The following is a 23,217-nucleotide window of genomic DNA, read 5'->3' as shown; positions in this document are numbered from 1 at the left end:
TCGATGCTTTACAAGTGTTTTGAAGCAACAAGTCCTGCTGTTCTGGTCGATACACTTGACAGCAGCTGCGGGAGCCCCGTGCACTCAGTAGTGACCCCTGCAGTGCCTGCAGCATGGAGGGCGCTATCATCGCTTTCTCCCCTCCTAGGGCCGTGTATCTGGTGAGGCACAGAGAGACCAGGCAGCGTTTTGCTATAAAGAAAATTAACAAGCAAAACCTCATTCTGCGGAACCAGATCCAGCAGGTGTTTGTGGAGAGGGACATTCTCACCTTTGCCGAGAACCCCTTTGTGGTCAGCATGTTTTGCTCCTTTGAAACCAAAAGGCACCTGTGCCTGGTGATGGAATACGTGGAAGGTGAGAGCGAAGCTGGTCACCCAAGGGCCGAATGGGGGCTTTACACTGCGGTTGTTAGAGTGGATTTTTTTTAAAAAAAACCCTTAACCTGCCGTCCTAGGGTAGGAAAACAAAGATCCCCAAAGTGAGGGCTGCCGCCTGTGAATGCTTTTAGCTCTCATGGCCACCAGGCCCCTCAGTACTGAATGTCTCTGCGATGTCCTGTGTGAGCACACGTCACGCTGCCCTCTGCTCCCCGTGCCTGTCCTGTTCCTGCAGGAATGGAGGGTCCTCCTTCCTTCGCAGAGCAGAGACTCCAAAACCATCTGCTGCCCGTTGAGAGAGAAGCTTGGTCTGTGCACACGACTTGGAGACAGGTGCTCCCTCGTGTTACCCTCTCTCTGCCTATGTTTCCCTCTCTGTAAAACATCGTGTGCGTGCGTGTGTGCGTGCGTGCGCGCAGGGCGAAGTGGTGTTAGCCACTGGCATTGTTTTGGAATACAGTAAATTAAAAATACTCCCCTGCTTTAATCTGTTCTTCTTTCTGAAGCAGTTCTGTGAATGGTGATTTAATGTCTCTGGTGTGTTCCCTCTGCCAGCCTCTCCTGTCCATCTGCATCCAAACACGTAACAAACATGCATTCGCCAGGTAACCATGTCTTTGAGCTGCAGCAGACCCTCCTTGCTGGAGTGGCCTCTGATGTGTCTCAATCCTAGACCTGCTGTTCTCCGCTTGTACCAATGCAACATCCCAAAAACTGGAGAGCTGAGTGCTGCCTGAAGCAGAGCAGCAGGGGCTGGCAGATGGGTGGCCACGCAGGTTCAGAAAGAAAGGCTTTTCTGCCATATGCAATTGGCCAGGGATACTTTTCCTCTTTCTTCTAGCATTGGGTTGCGGCCACTCGGAGGCAGTATCCAGGACTTGACAGCTCAGGGTCTGATTTGGTGTAGGGAGTCCTACGTTCCTGTTAAGAAGAAGTTGCTTGAAATCCTTGAGGATGCCCTGAGCCCAGTCCTGCACGCTGCACAGTTGCCTGTGGCTCATGGAGAGTTTGTATGTTTCTGTAGGAGGGGACTGTGCCACGTTACTGAAGAACATGGGTCCTCTGCCAGTCGACATGGCCCGGATGTACTTTGCAGAGACTGTTCTAGCTCTGGAATATCTTCACAACTATGGGATTGTGCACAGGGACCTGAAGCCTGACAAGTAAGGACAGGAAGGGGGCTCAGGGTTGGAGGAGCATGGGCAAGAGGCTGTCAGATTCTAAAGTGGGGAAGTGTGGGGGGGGGTTCCTTTGTGTCCCCTTTCCCCACTGAGAGTGATGGGAGCTGCTTCTGGCTGAGTGATCCCAAGTCATGAGCAGAAAGCAGCCAGCCTTTTCAATGTAATTCTTGGAGTGGGGCCCTGCCTCTGCTCTCTGCTTCATACCAGGCTCTGCTAGGGAGCGAGCCAGTGAGATTACACATGCATCTTCTCTCCTGCAGTTTGTTAATCACTTCGATGGGTCACATCAAACTAACAGACTTCGGCCTGTCAAAGATTGGGCTGATGAACATGACCACGAACTTGTATGAAGGACACATTGAGAAGGACACTCGAGAGTTCATGGACAAGCAGGTATGTCCAGGATCTCGGTAGGCTCAGATTCCACGCTGTAGTGGGTGGGGCCATTGGTTCAAACAATCTCTCTTGGTCCCCGGGGGAGGGTGGGAATGCTGTATCCATATCTCCCCATCTCGGAGACAGCATAGTTCTGGGCACGCTGTAGCAGTACCTGGGCTGCTATGGAGAGCAGAGGTTCCAGTATTACCAACACCTCTTTGAATGCAGGTGTGCGGCACTCCCGAATACATTGCGCCAGAGGTGATCTTAATACAAGGCTACGGGAAGCCTGTCGACTGGTGGGCCATGGGCATCATCCTGTATGAGTTCCTCGTGGGCTGCGTCCCCTTCTTTGGAGACACCCCAGAAGAGCTCTTTGGGCAGGTGATCAGCGGTAGGTCTCTAGCAATGGTCAATACCCTGAGCCATCCTCTCGTCTTCGTTCCGGGAGCTTTCTGGGTCTCAGTGTTCCTAGCCCTTCTTTGTCTTGCGTTATGTCAGCACCAGGTATGGGGTATTTGGGTTAGTGCTTCTGGGACACTGAGACTCTGAACCATGCGGGCACCACTTCCTGTTATAGGCCCCAGAGCACAGCTCATCTGCATGTTAACAAGATGAGATTTTGCCCTTCTGTAGCCTCTTCCATCCAAGGTCCTCAAAGGGCTTTACAAACGCTTACCAATGAACATTTGCCTGCAGGGGTTCCTGGGCTTCTCTCATGATTATGATTGGACGTTGGCGCAGCCCTGGCTTTGTGGCAGGTTAGAGTGTGCAGCTGGCTCGCTGGGCCAGGCACGTAGTCTTTTGAACTGATTCAGTGGCCCCAAGGAGGTTGGGATCCTCAAAATGAACAGATTCCTTTTTACTCCTGCCTCCTTTTGACTCCAGGCGATGGAGGAAGGACACTGTATTCCCTACCCAGAACAGGATGAAGAAAGTAGAGATGTTTTGGAAGCTGGCTTAGGAGAATGTACAGCCTAATTGTTGCCTGCACTAGAATGCTGTTCCTTAGCATGGTGTGCTCTGGAATGAGGGTTGGGCCACAGGGATGTTTCATCATCTGATTTAGACATGAATGTTCTCGTAGTGTAGATGGTTGGGTTTCGCTTCCTTCCCAGGCTTTGGGGGAAGCGTGGCTTGCAGCGCTGTCCTTGTACAGCTGCCATTTCACTTTTCTCTTTTGATTGCTGCTTAATTTTTCTTTTAACAATAACTCTTCGGATTAGGTTGTTGGGCATCACCCAGGTCTTGCAGCACCCTCACCATATGATTAGTGAATCAGAGAGATGGCTGTGATGTAGCTTTAAAGTCACTGAGTGTGGACATGGGAGTCTTAGCTTTCCCAGAGTTAGGTGACTAGCACATGCTTTGCAGTTACTCTGGCATTTTTCTTGTGCAAAAATAACTTCCCTAGCAAAGGTACTTTGCCTTAAGGTTCCAAGTCATAATGACCTTCCTTCAACTCGCTCCTAACTCCGACCCAAGTGGGATGCTCCCTGCAGCCATAAGGGCAAGAGGGCTGAGGTGCTCATTGTGAGAAAAACAGGCCATGAATCTACAGCTTCCTGCCCCCTCCTATCCCAGCCAGCCTTGGGGTGCCCGTTGCATGGAGTCCCAGACCAGTAGCTATGGGGGGCCCCAGGAGGTAGTGCAAGTCATCTGTGGAGTGGTCAGTTACAAGTCTCCAGTTGGTGTGTCTATGATCCGCTTTCTTCCCTGGCTGTTCTGATGCAAATGGCCTTTTGCTGTCAAGGGAAGGGGTCACCTCATGATTTTCCGTTTTGTTTCAGATGAAATTATGTGGCCTGAAGGCGATGAAGCTCTTCCTGCTGATGCTCAGGATTTGATCACGAGGTTGCTGAGGCATTGCCCGCTGGAACGATTAGGCACCGGTATGCGCTTACTGTACCCTACTTTTACAGCTTACATCCGCCAGGCAGCACAGGGCATGGTCACTGGTGAGATCTCCTGGCTGATCAGCATTTGTCTGTTCAGTTGATGTCTGTCTCACCTTTGAGATGGCTTCCTTAGGCAATTAGAAGTATCCCCAGCATGTTTATAAGAGCTCTTCTTTAGCATCTAGCTCATGGGCTTTGCTCTCTCATGCGGTACTGCCCATCTCAGCCTTGAGCATCGCTTTTCTACAAACTGTATTCTGCCGTTGGGGTAGAAACATTCCCCTCCCCTCCAGATGTCTGCTTCCCTGGAGAATCTGGGCAATGCTGACTGCATGTTGGCACCCTATGTGGATAGGTACTTGATGGGATTAAAGCATGCTCCTGATGCCCTGTGGCCACCTGCAGTTGGAAACCTACAGCAGTGCTTAATAACCCATGGCTTCTGCTCCTGGCTCCGACAGGTGTTGAAATGTTAGTGTGTCTATCCTGAAGAGCCTTGCTTCTCTCTCTGGTTCCCATCTAGTTTTTTGTTTGCCTTTCATTTCACCTTCACCTTCCTGCATTTGCAGGCTTAGCACAGTTGCTACCCCTCTGTTGGTGTATACAGCCCAGGGCATAGCTACAGTTCTGTGCCACTGCGTTTTCCGGCCTTAGTGTCCTGCTGTCTCTTCCTGCCCTAGCCATTGCTCATTGTTCTCTGCCTTGCTAATAAGAAAGCTCCAACAATAATTTTGACAGCAGGCCAGATCCTGTCTCTGTTCCTGCCACATAACTCTGTAAATGTCAAGGAACTACTCTGGATTTCTCTTTGTTGGTGTAACCGAGAGCAGAGTCTGTCCTGTTGTTAGAGACGTGCTGGGGAGGCCAAGGTCAGACTTTGGTCTTGTGAACCTTGTTGGTTGGGATTGGCTTTGGGAACCTAAATCCAGGCTGGTTCCATTCTATCCAAGCCATCTCTCCTGGGGGTCAGATACAAATAAACTTGTTTCCAAAGTGAGAGAGCCTCCTGGGCTGTGGGGACAGCTCTGGGACCTGAAGTCAGGCCTGCTCTAACCTACATGATTCTGTGCTGGACACCAGGTGGCGCCCATGAGGTGAAGCATCATTCCTTCTTCCACAACCTGGACTGGAATGGGCTGCTGCGGCAGAAGGCTGAATTCATTCCCCAGCTGGAGGCTGAGGATGATACCAGTTACTTTGACAGTAAGGCCAATTCTTGCTTCTCCTCTTTTGACTCCATTGTCCCAGCAGTGAGTCTGGGTAGAATTATCCAGAACAAAGAAACCCTCTCCAGGAAGCTATGGGCAAATTTCTGATAGTGACTTTGCTGTAGAAACAAATGATAAAGTCACTGCTGCATGGAGTGAAATTCTCCTGGTCATGCCTCAGGCGGCAGTGCCTCCAAGTGCACCAGCTCCTTCAGTTTGCTCGTATAAGCCCTTTGCTGATGGTGCCCCTGGCTCACAACCTCCTTGACGCGCTACCTGCCAGGCACAGCGGGAGGGACTGGCAGATTAGGCTGAGTGCAGAGGGCTGTCGCCAGAAGGGTTCACTTGTGGGATTTTGCACACACACACTGGTGCTGCAGATAAGACTAAAAACAGGCACCAGGGTGATGGTTCCTAACAAGCAGTAGAGGGACTTTCTGGCTGCACCTTGCTTTGCTCCCCTCAGCTGCCTTGGGAAGTGGAAAAGAAACATCTGTGCATCCCTGCTGGGAAACCCCAGCCCTCAGCGATGTGTATGGAGAAGAAAGCTCCCGCTGCTCTGCCCTGCATGCCAGAAGGCACTGCTTTCTCGTGCACCCGTGTAGCTGACAAAAAAAGTGGTGAATCAGGGGTTAAAGCTGGAGCTAAATGAGTGCAAGGCCGAGTGCACGGTAACCTGAGGCTCCCTGGGGGTCACTTTGGGGGTTGTAAAATGCATGGTTAATTCCCCCACTCCTGCAAGCCTGTGACACGGGTGACCTAATTATTTAGAAATTCGGTGTGTTTAAAGTATGGTCTGTTCACACGCTGAGGAACATGGGACTTGCTGGACCAGATCAGACCCATAGTCCATCTAGTCCAGGATTTTGTCTGACAGTGGTCAGAACCAGACACTTCACAGGAAGCTGCAAGAAACCTAATCCCTGTTATCTAGAGACTGGCATAAGCCCTGAAGCATGAGCTTTAAGATCCATTCCAAAACTTCCTAGCATCAGCAAAAGAAAATAACTTTCACTTCTGTGCCAGGGCTTCCCTGGGATTTAAACCTCTGGCACTGTAAGCAAGAGGTCTACCCCTGTGCCATTTGCCAGCAGGGCCCCGCTGAACTGGTCCCCACGTGACAGTGATGGTATCCCTGCGTCAGCCTTTATTTCTGCAGTGAGGGGCTCTGGCAGAGAGCAGGGGAGATGTTATTATTTTCTGTACACAGTAAGTGTGGCCAAGTTGCTGGGTTTGTAGCTCCCTGGAGGAGTGACCCACCTTCATGGGAGGACTAGTCCCGGCTGCATTATCACTTCTTGCTTTCAGCTCGCTCTGAAAGGTACCGTCATTTGGGCTCCGAGGATGAGGAAACTAACGATGAGGAATCATCTGTGGAAATCGGCCAGTTCTCATCGTGCTCTCACCGCTTCAGCAAGGTACTGGAAACGCCCCTTGTGGAACCAAGTGGGCTTGGGGGTTTAGAGAGACCTTCCCCCTCCCGTGGGGCCAAAGCCCCCAGCTGTCACTCTCTGCCAGAGCACAGGTTTTACTAGTGACCTGAGAGGGGCTTTCTGAGCTCTCGGGCAAGGGAAAGCCCAGGGAGTCGGCTCACCTGCTGCAGGAGCACCATTGAAAGCTCTGCAGGGAATGCTCCGGGAAAGGCTGCTGGGGATTCATGGGGGGAGGTGCTCTTCCTTCCAAGTGAGCACTGACCCAGCACCCCAGCCTGGTGCTAAGGAGGAAGGTGTTGCTAGAGGTGCTGCCCTTCATGAGAGCTCAAGTCTGGATCTTGACTTTTCTGGGATAAGGATCCCATGGCACCATGCCCCAGGGTAGGAGAATTAACCCTGGAGTGTTCACCAAGGTCCCATTTGGCTGGTTGCTCCCTAGAATCCTCCTGGATTTATTATTCTTCACTCTGTCCTGAATTGTTTTGTGGAGTTGCTGTGAGATGTGGTAGCTGTTTGACCTCAGAGGTGGCTGCATTTCATTGGTGGGTGGGTGATTCCTGTAGACGTGTGGTCAGAGTCTCTGCTTCGGTAATTCAAGTGACTTTGGTGGAGCCATGCCAGCAGAGGCTGGACCGTAAGATGTAAAGTGCTGTGGGTTCCTGGCTGAACTCTGCCTTCTGCTGGCCTCTTTGCTACAGGTTTATAGCAGCTCTGAGTACCTGGCAGCTCACTCCAACTTGAGCTTCTCGTCCTCCGAGCGCAGTCAGAGCGAGGAGAAAGAGGACAGGACAGAGCGGTGGGACAGGAGCTCAGGAGACGAAGACAAGAGCCGGCTGTCGGGCACAGAGACCAGGTGAGCTGGGAGGGATGATGCTGCAGAGACCTGGCTGAACCGCCACTGGTGCAGACTGTCCAGATCTCCCTCCATGGAGCACGAGGCTCCTGTGCCTATAGGGGAAAGCGGACTCCCGAAGGCAGCAGGGGTGAGTGGGGTGTGTGGACTCTCACGTTGTTATGGCTTGGCAGCTCAGCCAGCCCTGGGCACTGCTGCTCATTTGTACTGGGCTTTGCTTCTGCTCTAGGTAAAATACAGGGATTTGCTCCCAGCAATCGCCTGACAGAGGGTGGGGGAGTCCCCTTGCTGAGGGGGCGGCAGGAGATCCAGCAGTGGGTGAGTCCTGCTCCTAGAAGACTGGTTTGGAACCACGATGAGATGGTGAAGTCCCCAGAGCAGGGACCTTGGCTGCTAGCAATCCAGTTAGCCCTGAAGTTGGAGAAGTGGCCCAAGGGGGCTGTGCCCTATAGTATGGTGGTGGTGCTGTGTCAGTGGTGGTGTCCCCAGCCTCGGTCACTCTCTTAGACCATCTCTCCCTATCAACAGGCTCCGATCGTGGACGTCCTGCGGCTCGACAGCCTACTCCTCCCGGCACGAGCGAAGCTGCAGCCCTGCCACCCTCACCAGCACCTTCAGCCTGGAGACTATGCCGAAGTTTGCTTTCTCCTCCGAAGATGAGAGCCCCTGCCCAGGCTCTGTAAAGGCTGAGAGGCCGATGTTTGTGCTGGGGGACCCTGAAGCAGGGGCAGGAGGAGCAGCAAAGTCCTCAGTGTTATCAGGTACGTGGGTTGTGGATGGCGGAGCTGGGTATTCAGGACACCGCAAGCGTCACCTTTGCCATTTGGCAAAGCTCTGCGCTAAGTCTGGGTCCCAGCGTCGTGTCTGGCCTTCTGCTGGAGAAGGAGCCTGTGTACATTGTACAGGGCATTTACGCTGGGTTGGCTGGTAGAGGCCCAGGCCATTGGGGAGCCTCCAGGTAATCCTAGCTCCAGGGTTCTCCATTACTCCCCATGGTTCCAGCGCAGGGGAGAGATGCTCTGTATTTATGCCCTGTTGGCATGGCACGCTCTTCTCTCTCCCGCATCATTTCCCTGCCTGTCTTGACGGGTACAGTTGGAGACCTCCAGAGTAGGTGTTTTAAGCTCAGAACAGCCTGCACTGTGCAGAGTGGCTGGGCGTTCGAGCTTGCAGCACTTGGTGGTAGGGGGCTCATCACGTGCCTCAAGGGGACGGTGATAGCTTCCCCTGTGTGTGCTAGCTCGTCTTTCCTTGATCCCTTTTGGGAGGGACGGGGTGGCAGCGTGTGTGGTCTGTGAGGGTGCTGGGTGTGCCACACCCATGCCCCACATGTACCCTTGAATAGGCACTGACAGGCTAGGGAGGGAGCAATTGATGGAAGAGGGAGCCAAATGGGGGATGGGCTTCTGGGGAGACAGCCATGTGTGGGAATAACCCACTGGGGACAAGATGGCCCTGGCTGGACATTTGCTTAGCAGCAGAGTCTAAACCTTGCCAGTTCCTGGTTACCTATGAGGAGGGGGAAGTGACAGTAAGGGCTGTGGCTCTTAGACATGATACTGTTCCAGTGAATGATTCAGGATCATCCCCAGCTGGCCAGCAGCAGAATAGCACTGCAGTAGCATTATTGCCCCTAAGAAGTACCAGCTTGCTGACCCCTTTCTCCCTATTTGTCCAGCTGATATTGTCAGTCTGAACCGCATCCGCCTGCGGAGCAACAGCACCGGCACCAAGAACTCCACCCCCAGAGCCCTGGAGCCTGGGCTGGGCCGCAGGCTGGGGAGTCCGAAGAACACTCCGGAGAAGCAGAGAGTGTCTTCAGGAAGCAGAGTGCCTAAATCTGCTTCTGTCTCAGCCCTGTCCCTGATCATCACCTCAGGTCAGTGGGAAGCAGCTAGTGACTCTGATGCACGGTGTTAGCTGCGTAATTAGCGAATGCATGTTTCAGACTGGAACCTCTCTACCATGCACTCCTGCGCTTTGGCTCCAGCTGCCCTGCCCCAAAATGGCGGCCCTTTGTAGCTTTTATTGTCTGTTACACTTTCACCACCTTGAGCATTACCAAGGAGGCCTCCCAGGCAGTCCCTGCTCAATTATGCCCTCTTGGGTTCCTCTGTGCCCCTCGGCAGTGGGACCCATGCAATGATAACCCTGAACAAGAGCCACAAAGTGGAACCAGCTCTTGGCAAGAGGGAAGCTGGCAAATCTGCCCTCTGCCTAGGCTGAGAGAGTAGCAAAGGGAGACAAACTGCGCAGACAATGGTAAGGGAGTGAGATTTTTAGGCTCCTTTGTGGGGTGGACTGAGGTGCTCCTCACTCGGGCAAAGAAGTTTCTACATATGGTTGTCTGCCAGGCCAAGTCCTATTAATAACAGCAGAGTTTGGCAGCCCTGTTACTCTTTGGTGTGAGAGGACTGACTCCCCGCTGCTCAGAGTGCCGGCAGGCGTGGGGGATCCAAGGTGAAACGGACACTGTCTGTTGTTTGTAGATGACTGTGCCAGTGGAGCCCTCATGAGCCCCATCTCCCCACACTCTCTCTCTTCCAACCCATCCTCTCGGGACTCATCCCCGAGCCGGGATTCCTCCCTCAGCATCACCAGCCTGCGTCCGCCCATCATCATCCACAGCTCTGGAAAGAAATATGGCTTCACCTTGCGCGCCATTCGTGTGTATATGGGGGACAGCGACGTGTACACAGTGCATCACATGGTGTGGGTAAGTGACTGGCTGGGGATTCTGCATGTGAAGGGAGCAGCGTTGTGCTGCGCAAAGCACTGTGCTCTGCATGCCGAGCAGCAGTGGTGTAAAGGGACTAATGTTTTCTCAAGAGGAGAGGGAGGTGGCGCCAACTGGCAATGAAGCTTAAATGCTGTGTGAATAATCCTGAAGATCTGTCTAAGTAACGTTTCCTGGTTCTTCAATTCCAGAGCGTGGAAGATGGGAGCCCTGCCCAGGAAGCTGGGCTGAGAGCTGGGGATCTCATCACACACGTGAATGGAGAGTCTGTGCTAGGGTTAGTTCACATGGATGTTGTGGAGCTGCTGCTAAAGGTAAGCAGCCTGCTGTGGACGTAAACGTGACACCAAGTGCCTTGCTCTCTTTGTGCAGCTTCTTCTAACACTTTGCTCCCTCTGCGCATGCCTCCTGAGCCCCCGTGAGTGAGCTGCTGGTCAAGACTTTGAGCAGGAAACTTTTAGTTTAATTATCTGAAAGAGAGAGAGGGAATTCACAAATCAGCAGGAGTCCAGCGATAACACCCTCTCTGTTGTTGCTTGGCTTTGCCCACCACAGTGTGGCTCTGACTCGCATGCTGTGTCTGCTCCCCTGGAGCAGAGTTCTCAAACATGGGATGTACAGAGCTGGCAGGTCACTGGGGCCTGGCTGCTTCTCCTTGCTTCCCACCGCAAATTCTATTAAAAGAAGCTGAAAATCCAGCCGAATGTAATCTCCCATGTAAGCAGTGGTTGGAATTGGCTTAAGGATTTTATGAGGTCCCAAATGCGAGGGGAGGTGAGTGGGGCTGCATGATTGCGAAGGGGTGGGAAGATTGTCTTGACTGCAGGACTAGCTGCCCCTCTCTGGTCTCTTGCTGCTCCCCTCGGGTGTCGGGCCGCACGACTTTGCCTATCCCAGGGTGTAATTTCACATTTCTCTCACTCCTAGACTTGGCCGTGGGCTAGAGCACCCTGTGTACGGACCGTGCTTACCCATTAGAGTTCAGACACCCAGGTTCTTCCCTTCGGGGTTGTGTGACCAGAGCTGTTCCGTGACCAAACAGCCGCCTTAAACCTATTGCTTATTTTAACAGTAGGAACAAAGCTTCTTCAGAAAAGAGGATTTTAATTCAACAAACAGTCTCCACGCATGCCTGTGGCTTACCACCAACGGTACCGTAGGCAGGACTAACTTCTTCAGACACACCCAACAGGTGTCTGAACTCTGGTTCCCCAGAATAACTACCCTTCTCTTCAGAGCGTGTCCCTTTTAAACTGCTGTAGTCCTTTGGTTCTTCTGTGTTCTTGGGCTTTGACCCTTCTGGACAAGCCCAGTCCTGTAAGCTCAGCAGGATATTGAGTATTGAGCCTGAGTCCTCAGAGCCAATGGCCCATAGTAGCCCGCAAGTGTTGGCTGAGGGGCAGTTTCTCTTGAGCCATTTTTTCACTTCCTGCTTCTTTTTCCTTACAGCCCCCTGTTAAACTAGACCAATATGTGTATACAGTAATATCACAGTGACCAGGGCAGCGTACAGTATTGATAGAGTATTGCAGAACAGCTGCACATCCAACGCAGTGCTCTCTAGAAACGCTGTGGAGAAGTTTGAGAAGCCCCTTGCCCTAGAGACCGCCTGGCGGAAATGCAGCTCTCCCTGTGGATGCTGGCTGCCCAAAACGTCTGTCTCTTCAAAAGGCAATTCTCGTGGGGTGGTTGGGACCTTTGTGTTTCTGCAGACTGGGCCGTGTGTGTGGGGGGGTCCGCTCCCTAGTCCTGTCTCCTCACTCAGCAACAGTGAGACAAGCGTATGTACGTACCATGGCCCACGGACGAGAGATTTTTAATGGGGTTTACACCCTTCCTCAATATGGTTAATTACGGGGGGCCCCTCAGGGCAATGGTGCATTCCATAGGCTGTGCTGGAGACTGAAACTTCAGTGTGAGAGCACCACTGACATGGAAGCGCAGCCTCCTCACTAACATATGCCAGGAGCGAGGCGTGGTCTAGCAGTCTGAGCAGTGGACAGGGAGCCAAGACTACCTGAGTCCCGATCCCAACTCTGACAGTGACTCCTGCTGTCGGCTTGGTGGACCGAGTCACTTATTCCGCGGGAGGTCAGACAAGATGATTCTGATGGGGCCCCTCTGGCCTTAGAATCTGCTGTAAACATGCTCGTGTCTTGTGCGTCGCAACAACTCGCTTGGTGTATTTCAGAGTGGCAACAAAGTAGCGCTGCGAACCACTGCCCTCGAGAACACATCCATCAAAATCGGTCCTGCTCGGAAAAACAGTTCCAAGACCAGGATGGCCAGAAGGAGTAAGAAAAGCAGGAAAAGGGACAGTCAGGACCGGTGAGTAGAAATAGTCTGGGAACAGGATGATTTCTGTTATCAGGCATCTCTGTGTAGCTCTGACGAGAAGCCGGCACGCGAGCCCTGAAGTATCTTGGGGAGCTATGAGTTTATTCACCTAAGATAGGGAAGGAAAAAGTCTAAATGCTGCCTCAACCAGAGAGAATGATACTTCTCAGTGTTAGCCAAAGAGACCAGCACCTTCTGTATTTGCTCTTGGGCCAGCATCCCCTTGCTTCACACAAACAGAAGGGGTGGGAATTTACTCAGCTTCTTGAAGCCACGGTGCCTGGTAGTGCTATGTTATAGCATGCCCTGGGGAACAGAGGTCGAAGGCTCAGTGAAACAGGCTGTGGATGTCAAGGGCAAAGAATAGAGATTTTTACTTTAAAAATGCCCTGGATGTTAATGGCTGCAGTAGCTTTTAATGGTAAGATTCCTGTATGTGCTTGTTGGCAGATCTGGCTCTTTGCAGCTTGCTAAAGAATATTTTTATAAGGCATCTTTTGTCTGAAATGGTTATGCAGTAAATTCCTTTCCCCATTGTTCATAGCATGCAGAATCCTGAAGAGTTGAGTTTTTGGCTGAAAACTCAGCCTGGAGTTGTAGACCTCCCTAGAAGACAGACTTGGGAGAAATCTTGTTTTTTAATGCCCAAGGGGAATAAAAAGAGGTTTTGTGAAGTTTGTTTCTAATGGGCCCTTCCATGTAAACCCTGCCCCTGGGGCTTTTTTCTTCTCAAAGGAGAAAGTGCCTTTTCAAAAAGATCTCCAAGCAAACGACTGTACTGCACACCAGCCGGAGCTTCTCATCTGGCCTCCATCACTCCCTGTCATCAAGCGAGAGCCTTCCAGGATCTCCCACACACAGTCTGTCACCTGGACCTACAACTCCCTGCCGCAGCCCTGCTCCAGACCTCCCATTAGGTAGGGGTTAGTTCTGATCACGCACCCAACTACAGCTTCTGCTACTTGTGAGATGGCTTGCCCTGTGCTCTGTCCATTCCATGGGTGGTGTATGTGGCTGTACAGCGTGTGCCCTCAGGCTGTTCCTGCAACAGGATCAAGGCTGGGAATGCGACTGGGTCTCCAGGGTTCACTCGGGGGTTTGTGGACGCTCTAAGCCTGCTCCCCCAGAGGAGAACACGTATGCTAACTTGTACAGATGGGTGTCTCTATCACTCATGCATTTATGGTGACAGTGCTTTGTGCCAAAGGGCTAGTCTTCCCCAACTGCTAACTTGCCTTTCGAAAGGTATTTTGACATGTTGGAGGATCATAGTGGCTCTTGGGAATAATCTTCCAGAGTAAATGAGCATTTCCCTGCAAATTCACAGTAAGGGGCAAGGAAGGAGAAACGCAGTGTATAAAGCGCAGGGTAGAATGACCAGAGGGAACACTAGGTCAGCTGCGGTTGCAGCTGGGTTCGTATGCACGTGGGTCCCCCTGTAACTTGCAGTGCTCCTTAGAGTAAGGTAGCCAGGTTCCAAACCATTCAGGAAGTGCCTTGATTTGGCGGACATCTCATTCAGGCCCACCGTATGTGAGGCTGATGCTGGAAATGCTGACCTTGCCCAAGCCTGTGATGTGTAGGGAATGTGAGCATAGTATTCATCTCAGGTGAGCTAATCTCTCTTTTTCTCTCTCTCTCTCTCTCTCTCTCTCTCTCTGGCAGATTCTGTCTCCCCACAGAGCACCTCCCCATCCTCTAGCACCCCCACCTCTCCTGCAGGACACATCAGACCGAGCTCTCTTCATGGGCTAGTGCCGAAGCTCAGTGGTCAGCGTTACAAGGTGGGGCGCCGCAAGTCCACCAGCAGCATCCCCCCATCTCCCCTTGCATGTACTCCTTCCTCAGTCCCACAGCCGCCTTCTCCTCAGAGGTCCCCATCGCCACTACCAAGTTACACCAAAAACGTTCATTCCTTCCAGGGCAAGACCCTGTCTCCCCCCACCATTGTCAGGCAAGTGTCTCGGCCCAGGAGTGCCGAAGGCCCCAGGTCCCCTCTGCTAAAACGAGTCCAATCTGCTGAGAAAATTGCTACCTACCTAGCAGAAAAGAAAACCATCAGCAGCCGGAAGCTCACACTGGAAATGCCTCCAGGAGATGGGATGGGGGAGGCTCTGGGGGAGCGGGAGACTCCTGTCCAGGCGGGAGAGCTCTGTGCTGTGGCTTACCCAGGGACCCCCCGAATGAGAGACTGGACAGGGGAAAGGCACGACCGTGACCAGGAGGTCGTTGTCATGAGGAGGCTGAACCTGTCGGAGCGCAGAGACTCCTTTAAAAAGCAAGAAGCTGTCCAAGAAGTGAGTTTCGATGAGCCAGAGCTGGTGCCTGTGAGTGAGGATGGCACGAAAGTAGAGGCCAAGCCGGACAAGGAGCGTGCGCCATGGAGACTTGCCCCTCATGCAGCTTCCTGGGTGGAGACCAGACCAAGTTCAGCATTTGGTAGCTCTTCAGAGCCCCCAAACCCAGAGCAGATACCTACTGTGGTGCCCCAGATAGCAGTTCAAGGGTCAGAGAGTGATGAACAGGAGACTAACACAGCTGAGTGGGAATGCCAAGGGTCCTACCCTATCCAGTTGATGGCCAGGGTCTATACTGAACAAATGGATGGAACTACAGCAGTGGAATGCAAGAGTGTCTCCTCCCAGTGTAGAGAGAACCGGGAGCAGAGAGAGCTCTGTGCGGGACAAGAGTCCTCACCAGCGTCTGGGTCCCCGCATAGGACATGTTGTGGTAAGGACATGGTGGGCTCACCCCAGCTGAGCAAAGCACCTCCAAGGCTGAAGTTGTGGGGGAGCTCAGGAATGCAGGAGCATGAGACACCCAGAGCAAATCAACAAAAGATGCATGATCAAGCTCGTAAAAAAGTCAAGGATGAGTAATAGCCACACGTTAAGCAAAAGGAACTGCTAAAGGTGAACAGGTGACAAAGTGACAGGGCTTCTTCAACTCTGCATGAACTCCACAAGGGATCAGCTTCCAGAAAAAGCACATCTGTGTTGGAGACTGACATACCATCCAGCTGCTGAGATGCGCTCTTCAAATTACATACCTGCATTTTGTGAGAGTAAATGCATCTGAAACATTTTTAACATCAGACCTGGCAGGGGGTGGGGAATAATTTGACCAATTTACTTACAAAAGGTTTTTGTACTAACTGGAAAGATGTTAATATTTTTGTAGAGCTAAGGAAGCTGCTCTGTTGTGATGGCATTTCCTCAGCAGGACCCCGTTGTAAATAGAAAGGACTAGACGTGAATCCTTATAACTAATTTATTACCTTTATAAGCTAAGAGGAGGCATCTGAGGGCATCTCAACTGACTTGTGCTAGGAGAAGCATTACCGCTGTTTTGTAAGTGTTTATAATCCCACCTCTGAAATGCACTATATGTTTTCTGTCATTTCTAAGAACCACTAGTTTTGCCCCTTTTGTTATTGTCAGTTTCAGGTGGCAAGGCACAAAGAAAACAGTTAAGAGACAAGCTTTAAAATACCGTTTTTGGTAGGGATATGCACAACAGGGTATGTCTTGGTGCTTTGATCTTCATACAGGTGTCTTATTCCTCCCAGAAGAGCTGGTCTTCATTAAAGGTAAAAGCAGTAACTTTATAATGATGGGATTCCTGTTCTGGAACAGACCAATGGTCCATCTAGTCCAGTACCCTACTCTTGTCAATGCCAGATGTCTCAGAATTAGGCATAAATTTCCCTCTCCCCAATATGTTGGTTTGGGAAGAATTTTTGCTTTGGTGTTTTATGATGCTCCTGGGCAGGGGACACGCATGTGATTGATGCCCACCAGGAATGTATGAATCAAGTATTACAAATCCCAGACAAACCTTGTTGAACAGTTTCCATATCCTGGCCTTGTGCTGTCACTGGCATTGAACATTTCTCCCCCAGAATGTCGTATATACATCTCAAACAACAGCTCCTCTTTAGTGTGTGCGCTGAACCGTTACTCTTCCACTTCTTCTTCTTTGACATGTTGACTTGGCCAATTCTAGGACACAGTGGTACTGATAAAGGGCAGCACGGCTCCGGGCCTCTGTGCGCGTTTGCCAAGATGAGATTGATTTTGTATGTGAGAGTGAGAACTCCCTTGCTGTGTGTGGCCGGTTCCCATCTATGTTAATTGATGCTGCATATAAGCCATGGTGTTTGGGGTAGAAAATGAATGTTTTAGTAACCTACAGAAGTTGCCTCTATTTTTTTTTCCACATTGCAGTTATCTTTCTTGGCTAAGTAAGCTTGGGTGGTAACATATTCAGAGCCTTCCAGTGGCTGCTAGCTCAGCCAGAGGGGTTTCTGCAGAGTGAGGTAAGCTGCTCCCTCCTAGGTGCTAATTGTGTTTCCTCCCCACAGAACAAGAGACTCTGCTGAGAATCTTACCATGTCTGCCTCATGGCAATGAGGGTCACCAGGCTGGGCTCATCAGGAGTGATTTAATCATGTGACTCTTAGTTGCAAAAGATGGAGCTTGGGGATCTCCTGGCATTTGGTGATTGATCCAAATTGCTCTTTAGCAGCTGAGGAAGTTGAGGGATTTTCACTTGAGGCGCTGCTGGCAAGTGGGGATGCACCAAGGGATTAGACTCCTTTAAATCATGTGAGCGAGACCTGATATATTGGGCTAGAATATGCCTTAGTGTTAGTTTATAAGCCGCTCCAGGATTCCATCTGTTGGAATCAGAAGATGACACCTAAGAAGCAGTTTGACAACAGCTAAAGAACCACAAAACTGGGATTAGCCCATGAGCAATATCTATCCTCCTCTTGTCGCATTGTTAGGTCCTGTGTTCCCTGTCTTCATGCACCTTCTAGTCCAATCAGAGGACTAGACGTGATGGGCAAGGAAAATCTGGACTGGCTAACATCCCTCGGTGCTTTCTACTTTTCCTTGAATCTGCAGCATGTGAGGACTGTCATGGTTCAGCTCAAGGCCCTGTTGTAAAGGGTGAGCCTACAAACCCTGCCCACTGGCTTTACATGCTGAATAAGCAGCCAAGTGCAGGTTACCGCTTGGCACCAGATGTCTAACCTTGTTTAACTGTTCCTGTTTTCCAGCAGCTCTTTTTTTTTTTTCTGGTCCCATTCATATTGTGCTCCCATGTTAAAGGGAAACAAGAGACTATAAATTTAACTTGACAAGAGACACCTTAAGCTCTTTACTGTGAGTAGAACCAGGAATGGAGGGAACATTAAGAGATTTCTTTAGAGGAACTTGCAGATTTGTCCATTTTTCATTTCAAAAAAAGGCTTGAACATCTCTCCCCCCAATCCCTCATTCAAACCTCATCACCAACAAAGCTGATGTAATTATTTAACGTGTTCTCTACCCCAGGTATGTCCTTTTCCTCTCTCCCATATAACCGTGCTCTCAATGGCAGCTCCCAGGAGTAGGGCAGGGCAGTACCACCTGCCAGTCTAGCTTTTCCAACTGAAGCTCTCCTAACTCGTTTGGAAAGTGTATATTCTTTAATAAACAAAACACAAATAGAATGTATCAGTGGCTATTTCTGTTGTCAGCCTTGTTCAGGGGCTAGAACAGGAACTCAACCCTCAAACAGAAAATAATAGCTGGGGTTTTGCATGTTGTGCTGGGGGGTTTCTAGTGTGAGGTTCTTTTTATGACATCTGGGCAGATTATGTGAACTTTCAAGGACTCACTGGTGCTCCCCTGGCACTTGTGCATTCCTGCCACATTAACAGCATCTCAAGATTTGACTCTTTTTTAACTTCCAATTTTAAACTTTTTAAAGGAAAAGAAAAAGTAGAATTCTCGTGGTCTGACTTCCAAAGACTGTTTGAGCTTGGGCACACTTTTAAATGTCCATGCAATGGTCAGTTTATACTTTTAGACATTGTAGGCAAAACCTAGATAGTTGTAGAGGTTTGTAAGAGTTGTATGATCACCCCATCTGGTAGTACTGCTTAGTCCTATCCTCTGAAAGTCTTTGTTTTTTCAGGCTTTGTGTAAGCAATAGGATTGCCAGTGAAGATATAATAAGTAGGCAAGCTATGGGTTTGATAGATCTGTCAGACCTCAAAGCTCATTCAGGGACATGTGTGTCTGAACCAAATGAAAATTAGCTGAAGGGTTACTGATTACTTGTGACTGTTTAGAATGGGGGGGGGGGGGGGGACAGGACTTGTTTTCAGACCGCCTGTTTTAGACAAGATTGATTTTTATAATCGTATAGAGGGTTTTCATTTGTGTTTAATGCTTTTTTTTTCTTGTAGCAAGAGATTTAAATAGCTCTGAGCCAAAATAAATTAATCAGTTTGATCATCTTTTCTGAGATGTTCCACATGAGAGGGAGTTGGTTAGGAAAAGCACAACTGGAATTTATCCATCTGTTTCCTTCCTTCCCTGGGCCAGGTTTCAGTATCTTCATGCAAATATTAACAGAGGTTTTGTTTATTTTCAGTGATTTGCAGTTTCTCTGCTGTATTCTGCATACTGCTAGTTTCTAAAACCTTCCCCAGGATGTGCTTTCAGAACATACAGACATTCCACAGAGGTTTCTGAGTGAACGGAGCATTTAATTAGAGCCCTACATTTTTATTAAAAATGTAATAAACTACACTCTGTGTTGTCTCAGTTGTCTTTAGTTGTAATTTCTGAACTCCCTTTCCCTCGTGTGCTGGTGGATTTTGTATGAAGAGTCCCTCTGGCATTTTCCAGCATTTCTAAGGTTTTATATGATGTAAATGTTTACATTTGATAATGCATGTGTGTTTTTTCTAACTGCAGTGTTTGCAGAAACTGACAGTGCAAGTATTGGGCTTTTATGTCAAAACACTTATTTATATCCCTCCCTGTATAGTTTGTATTGCGATGATATCTAACCATGTGCGCAAAGTTGTCAGAAAGGTATTTTTTTATTATTATTTGTATAATGCTAATGTCTATGCCATTTTGTAGCACCAATCCCACCGTAAAGTGATTCCTTTTCCCACCCCAGACTTGAGAGTAACTGGCGATGCTAGCTTTCTATTTTGATTGCTTATTTAAGCAGAATTTGTTTTTTTTACGTTTGTGTGGCTGTTTTAAATTGACTGCTTCTCCTGTGTTAATCCTTGTAGTAGTTTACCCAGAAAACAAGCAAACAATAATGTTGATGGCCAAGAGCATGTATTAATTCCACATCATCAGCCTGTGGAGGCACAGAAGCACTTTCTGGTCTTGGGGTTTAGTGAACAAAATGGTTCTTTGCTAGATGACAATGCAGAATGAAGTGTTTTTGCTTCTGAAATGATGTTGCCAACAATTACTCTCTGTTGTAATCCTGTTTCTGCAGAATCAGTTGTTGTTTCCTTTTTTTTTTTTTAATCTCTCTTATTTAGAATAGGTTTTCTGCTTGCTTCCTCGGCCTTCTCTGTTAACCACTCAGGAAGTTAGCATTGTTGTTTTGAAAAAAAACTAAAAATGGACATCTCCTTTACCCTGAGCAGGTGTAAAAGGGTCTCAACAGGACAGTGGCTGAAGAACTATTATGTAAGAATAAAACTCGTTTCAGAAGTTGTATTCAAAGGATTTTTATGGAAAATGTCTTAAAAGTAAACAGGGCCTTGTCTTCCTGTATTGTACTGAACACTGGTCTTGGTATGAATATATTCAGAAAAAGTTTCATGTTGTAATAAAATTGTTCCTTGAGATGGAATTGAAGTTCATAGTCTTCTGTTCAAGGGGGGACTACTTAGTTCAGAACTGCTGATACTGAAGCTTTTAAAGAACATTTTGGAAATAAATTTCTTATTACTCCTGCATGTTCACTACCCAATCTTCCTGATGTGTAACACAAAGTAAATGACATGCAGTGTAACAACTGCTTCAATTCCTTCCAGATTTTGCAATTCCATGCCTGTGACTACACTGCCTGTTAGTTCCTTTGTGTGAAGATCTTGTTGGATGGCAGTTCACATCCCAACTTCAGCCAGTAGATTCTAGAGTAAAATCCTGAAATTACCTGAAGCACTAGCCTGATGCTGTCAACTCAGCCAGCAGGCTCAAGGCCAGGATTGCATCTGTGGCATTGACAACTGGTCTGCTCAAGTAAAAGGATGCACAAGAGTGACCAGCCCAAGGAGCTAGAGTATAGTACCTGGCACCACCAAATATTTCCCATTCATGATCTCCTTCCCTTCCTTTGCTCTGCCTGTAACAAGCTCACTGCAACGCATGATCTACATCAGTGGTGCACAAACTTTTCCAGTCGTGCTCCCTTTACCATTGGTCACCCTCCCTCCCCCCCATCACTTTTAATCTGAAGTAATCCCTTACTTCTGCGCTGCTGCTGGCGGCGGCGCTGCCTTCAGAGCTGGGTGGCTGGAGAGTGGCTGCTGTTAGGGCATTCATATTGTTTCCAGTACAGGAGGACTATTTTTTTTTATTTTTTTTTTAATCCTGCTCCTGTCCCGCTCTGCAATACTGTCACGGAGTCCCCGGGCAATGCTCTGGAACTGCTCCCCACAAAGCCAGTCGGGACTTTGGGGAGCCGTCTCTCCCTCGGAGCAGACTGTCTTCAGGGCAAGGAACTCACAGGGCTTCACCTCCTGGGTCTGACCTTGGAGCATTCAGCATATGCCCCTCCGTGCACTTCCCACAGCGAGTCCGCCCAGGCGGGGTCCTGGGGAAGCCAGAGGGTCCTGCACTCACCCCCACTTCGCAGTCAGACGTGACTCTTAGCCAGCCAATAAAACAGGTTTATTAGATGACAGGAACACGGTCTAAAACAGAGCGTGTAGGTACAGAGAACGGGACCCCTCAGCCGGGTCCATTCTGGGGCCCAGCGAGGCAGACAACCCTGTCTGCCCTCACTTCCTGTCCCCAGCCAGCTCCAAACTGAAACCCCCTCCAGCCCCTCCTTTCTGGCTTTTGTCTCTTTCCCGGGCCAGGAGGTCACCTGATCTCTTTGTTCACCTTTAGCTATTCCCTTGCAGGGGAGAAGGGCCCCAGCCATTTGTTGCCAGGATACAGAGTGTCGGCCATTTATGCACACTGGAGACTTAAGAAATGCATAGGGGAAACTGAGGCACACACAGTATTCAGAGGAACCATTAAGAACAGTCCCACTTCATCACAAATACCTACTCTTTTTATCCCACTCCTGCTATTATGGCAGTGGGTCCTGTAGGATGCATGGGATTCTAGTTTCTTTGTGCCCCCAATCTCTTGTGCCTCCCTGAGGGGCATGCCCCCCACCAGCTTGTGCACCATTGACCTCCATCTCACTTCCTTTGTCTCCTCACGCTTTCTGAAAGCCAGTTCTCTGCCTCTGACTGCAGACTCTTTTTGCTCCCCTCACCAGCACTGCTGTCAAGCTTCTCTTTCATTTCCAGCTACTCTCCCATGGCATCTTCTACAATCCAATCAACCTGCCTCACTCTTCTCTCCTACTCCTCTGGGTGGCTGTCATATCCCCCACCCCGTCCTCCAACCTCTCTGATTTGATGTCTTTCCCTTTACTCTGCTGAACTGCATCAGGCCTCCCAATCATGGCCTGGACTGACTAACAATCTTGGTGACACACTTGATGTGGTCTTCATCAAGCACTGCATGCCCTCTCTTTCCCCATCTCCTCCCCTTTCATCTCTGTTCCCTTATTTATTTGTAGTGTGGTAGTGCCTAGAGGCCCCATTCAGGGACCATGGCACAAGGGTGCTGCCCAAACAGGCAGATGGTCCCCACCTGAAGAGTTTAATCCCTTTCTCCACTCTCTGATTTCTTTCAAAATTGGGCACACTCTTCCACTTCCTCTTGCACAGTTCTGTGACTTCCCTCCTCTCCTGCCTTGCTCAGAGCACCTGCGCTTCTCCAGCCTTCTTCGGTGTGTGAGATCTTGTCAACCACTTTTTCCCCAAACCTAAGGAAAAGCCCTTCCCTTACTGCCTCCTGCCCATTTCCTCTCCTCCCTTTCCCCTCAAACCTCTTTGGGGATGTGCCCTCTATCCACTTCGTTCTGGCTTCTCTCATCAGGGTCAGCACTGACCACCTGGACAAATCAGAAAGCCTGTTCTTTATTCATTTCACTCCAGATATTTGCGCCATTGTCTTCCCAGCTTACTCTGTTTATGACTGGTTGTCATCTGTGGGAGGCCTGGGTCACTCTTTGATCTGAAATTAATTTAGGATGGACAAACTGACTCTGGCAGCACCCTGGATCCTCAGAAACTTGCATAAATGACAAAGTGCTCACTAAACATGGGCCAGAAAATTGGATTTTGTATTTATCCTGGACAAAAATAAAACTCTGCCTCTGTGCATTCTGAAATGTATTTCCAGTGAGCCTTGTCAGCCAGTTCCCAAATCCAGTGTGCTGTGCTGCAGGTGAGCAGCATCTCATCAGCACTCATTTAAACATGGAACTGGGTCTTTTCTCACAAAATATGTAAAATATGCTTTAGCTGAATCTATCTGCTCTGCTTTCCCACCCTGCAAGAGTCATCAGCTAGCAAAAATGTGCAAGACTGAAAAGGCAAATCTTCCTTTTCCATATGTACACAATTACCTGTCTGACACCTACCAGCTGAGATGTGTCTGCACAAAATCACGCTTCCAGCTGCCTGTCTCACATCGGCATGGATTTCAGCACAACAGCAAAAGAATAAAAGACAGGCTGCTCCCACTGCCACCATGAAGCTTCCATTCTGCAGGGAAAAGATGTTACTTAAACCTTTTGGAGCTAATCACGTCTTTTTTTTATTTTCCTCCCTGCTTTCTGGGATGGGAGCTGGCCTAGGCATGTCAAGACTTGCTGCCACAAGCGTCAGTGCTGGGATTAGGCCAGAGCTGAGCTTCAGTAGATTAA

General features: G+C 49.6%; 1 protein-coding gene across 1 annotated transcript in view; it reads left to right on the top strand.

Annotated features, from left to right (window-relative positions):
• The window catches only part of MAST3 (microtubule associated serine/threonine kinase 3), a 42,776-nt gene extending 27,492 nt beyond the window's left edge, over positions 1–15,284 (top strand). Inside the window, exons 13-27 of the mRNA XM_065422364.1 lie at positions 149–357; positions 1,405–1,543; positions 1,822–1,954; positions 2,168–2,333; positions 3,730–3,831; positions 4,918–5,040; positions 6,354–6,463; positions 7,177–7,331; positions 7,860–8,092; positions 9,010–9,210; positions 9,821–10,047; positions 10,260–10,382; positions 12,260–12,396; positions 13,141–13,322; positions 14,071–15,284. Of these exons, the coding sequence (XP_065278436.1) occupies positions 149–357; positions 1,405–1,543; positions 1,822–1,954; positions 2,168–2,333; positions 3,730–3,831; positions 4,918–5,040; positions 6,354–6,463; positions 7,177–7,331; positions 7,860–8,092; positions 9,010–9,210; positions 9,821–10,047; positions 10,260–10,382; positions 12,260–12,396; positions 13,141–13,322; positions 14,071–15,284 (3,454 nt within the window). The remainder of the gene's footprint in view (positions 1–148; positions 358–1,404; positions 1,544–1,821; positions 1,955–2,167; positions 2,334–3,729; positions 3,832–4,917; positions 5,041–6,353; positions 6,464–7,176; positions 7,332–7,859; positions 8,093–9,009; positions 9,211–9,820; positions 10,048–10,259; positions 10,383–12,259; positions 12,397–13,140; positions 13,323–14,070) is intronic.
• The last annotated feature ends 7,933 nt before the right edge of the window (positions 15,285–23,217 follow it).

This window comes from Emys orbicularis, chromosome 24 (assembly GCF_028017835.1).
Source record: "Emys orbicularis isolate rEmyOrb1 chromosome 24, rEmyOrb1.hap1, whole genome shotgun sequence".
Lineage (NCBI taxonomy): Eukaryota > Metazoa > Chordata > Testudines > Emydidae > Emys > Emys orbicularis.
Note: the sequence above shows the minus strand (reverse complement) of the source record. Positions and strands in the feature narration are given on the sequence as shown.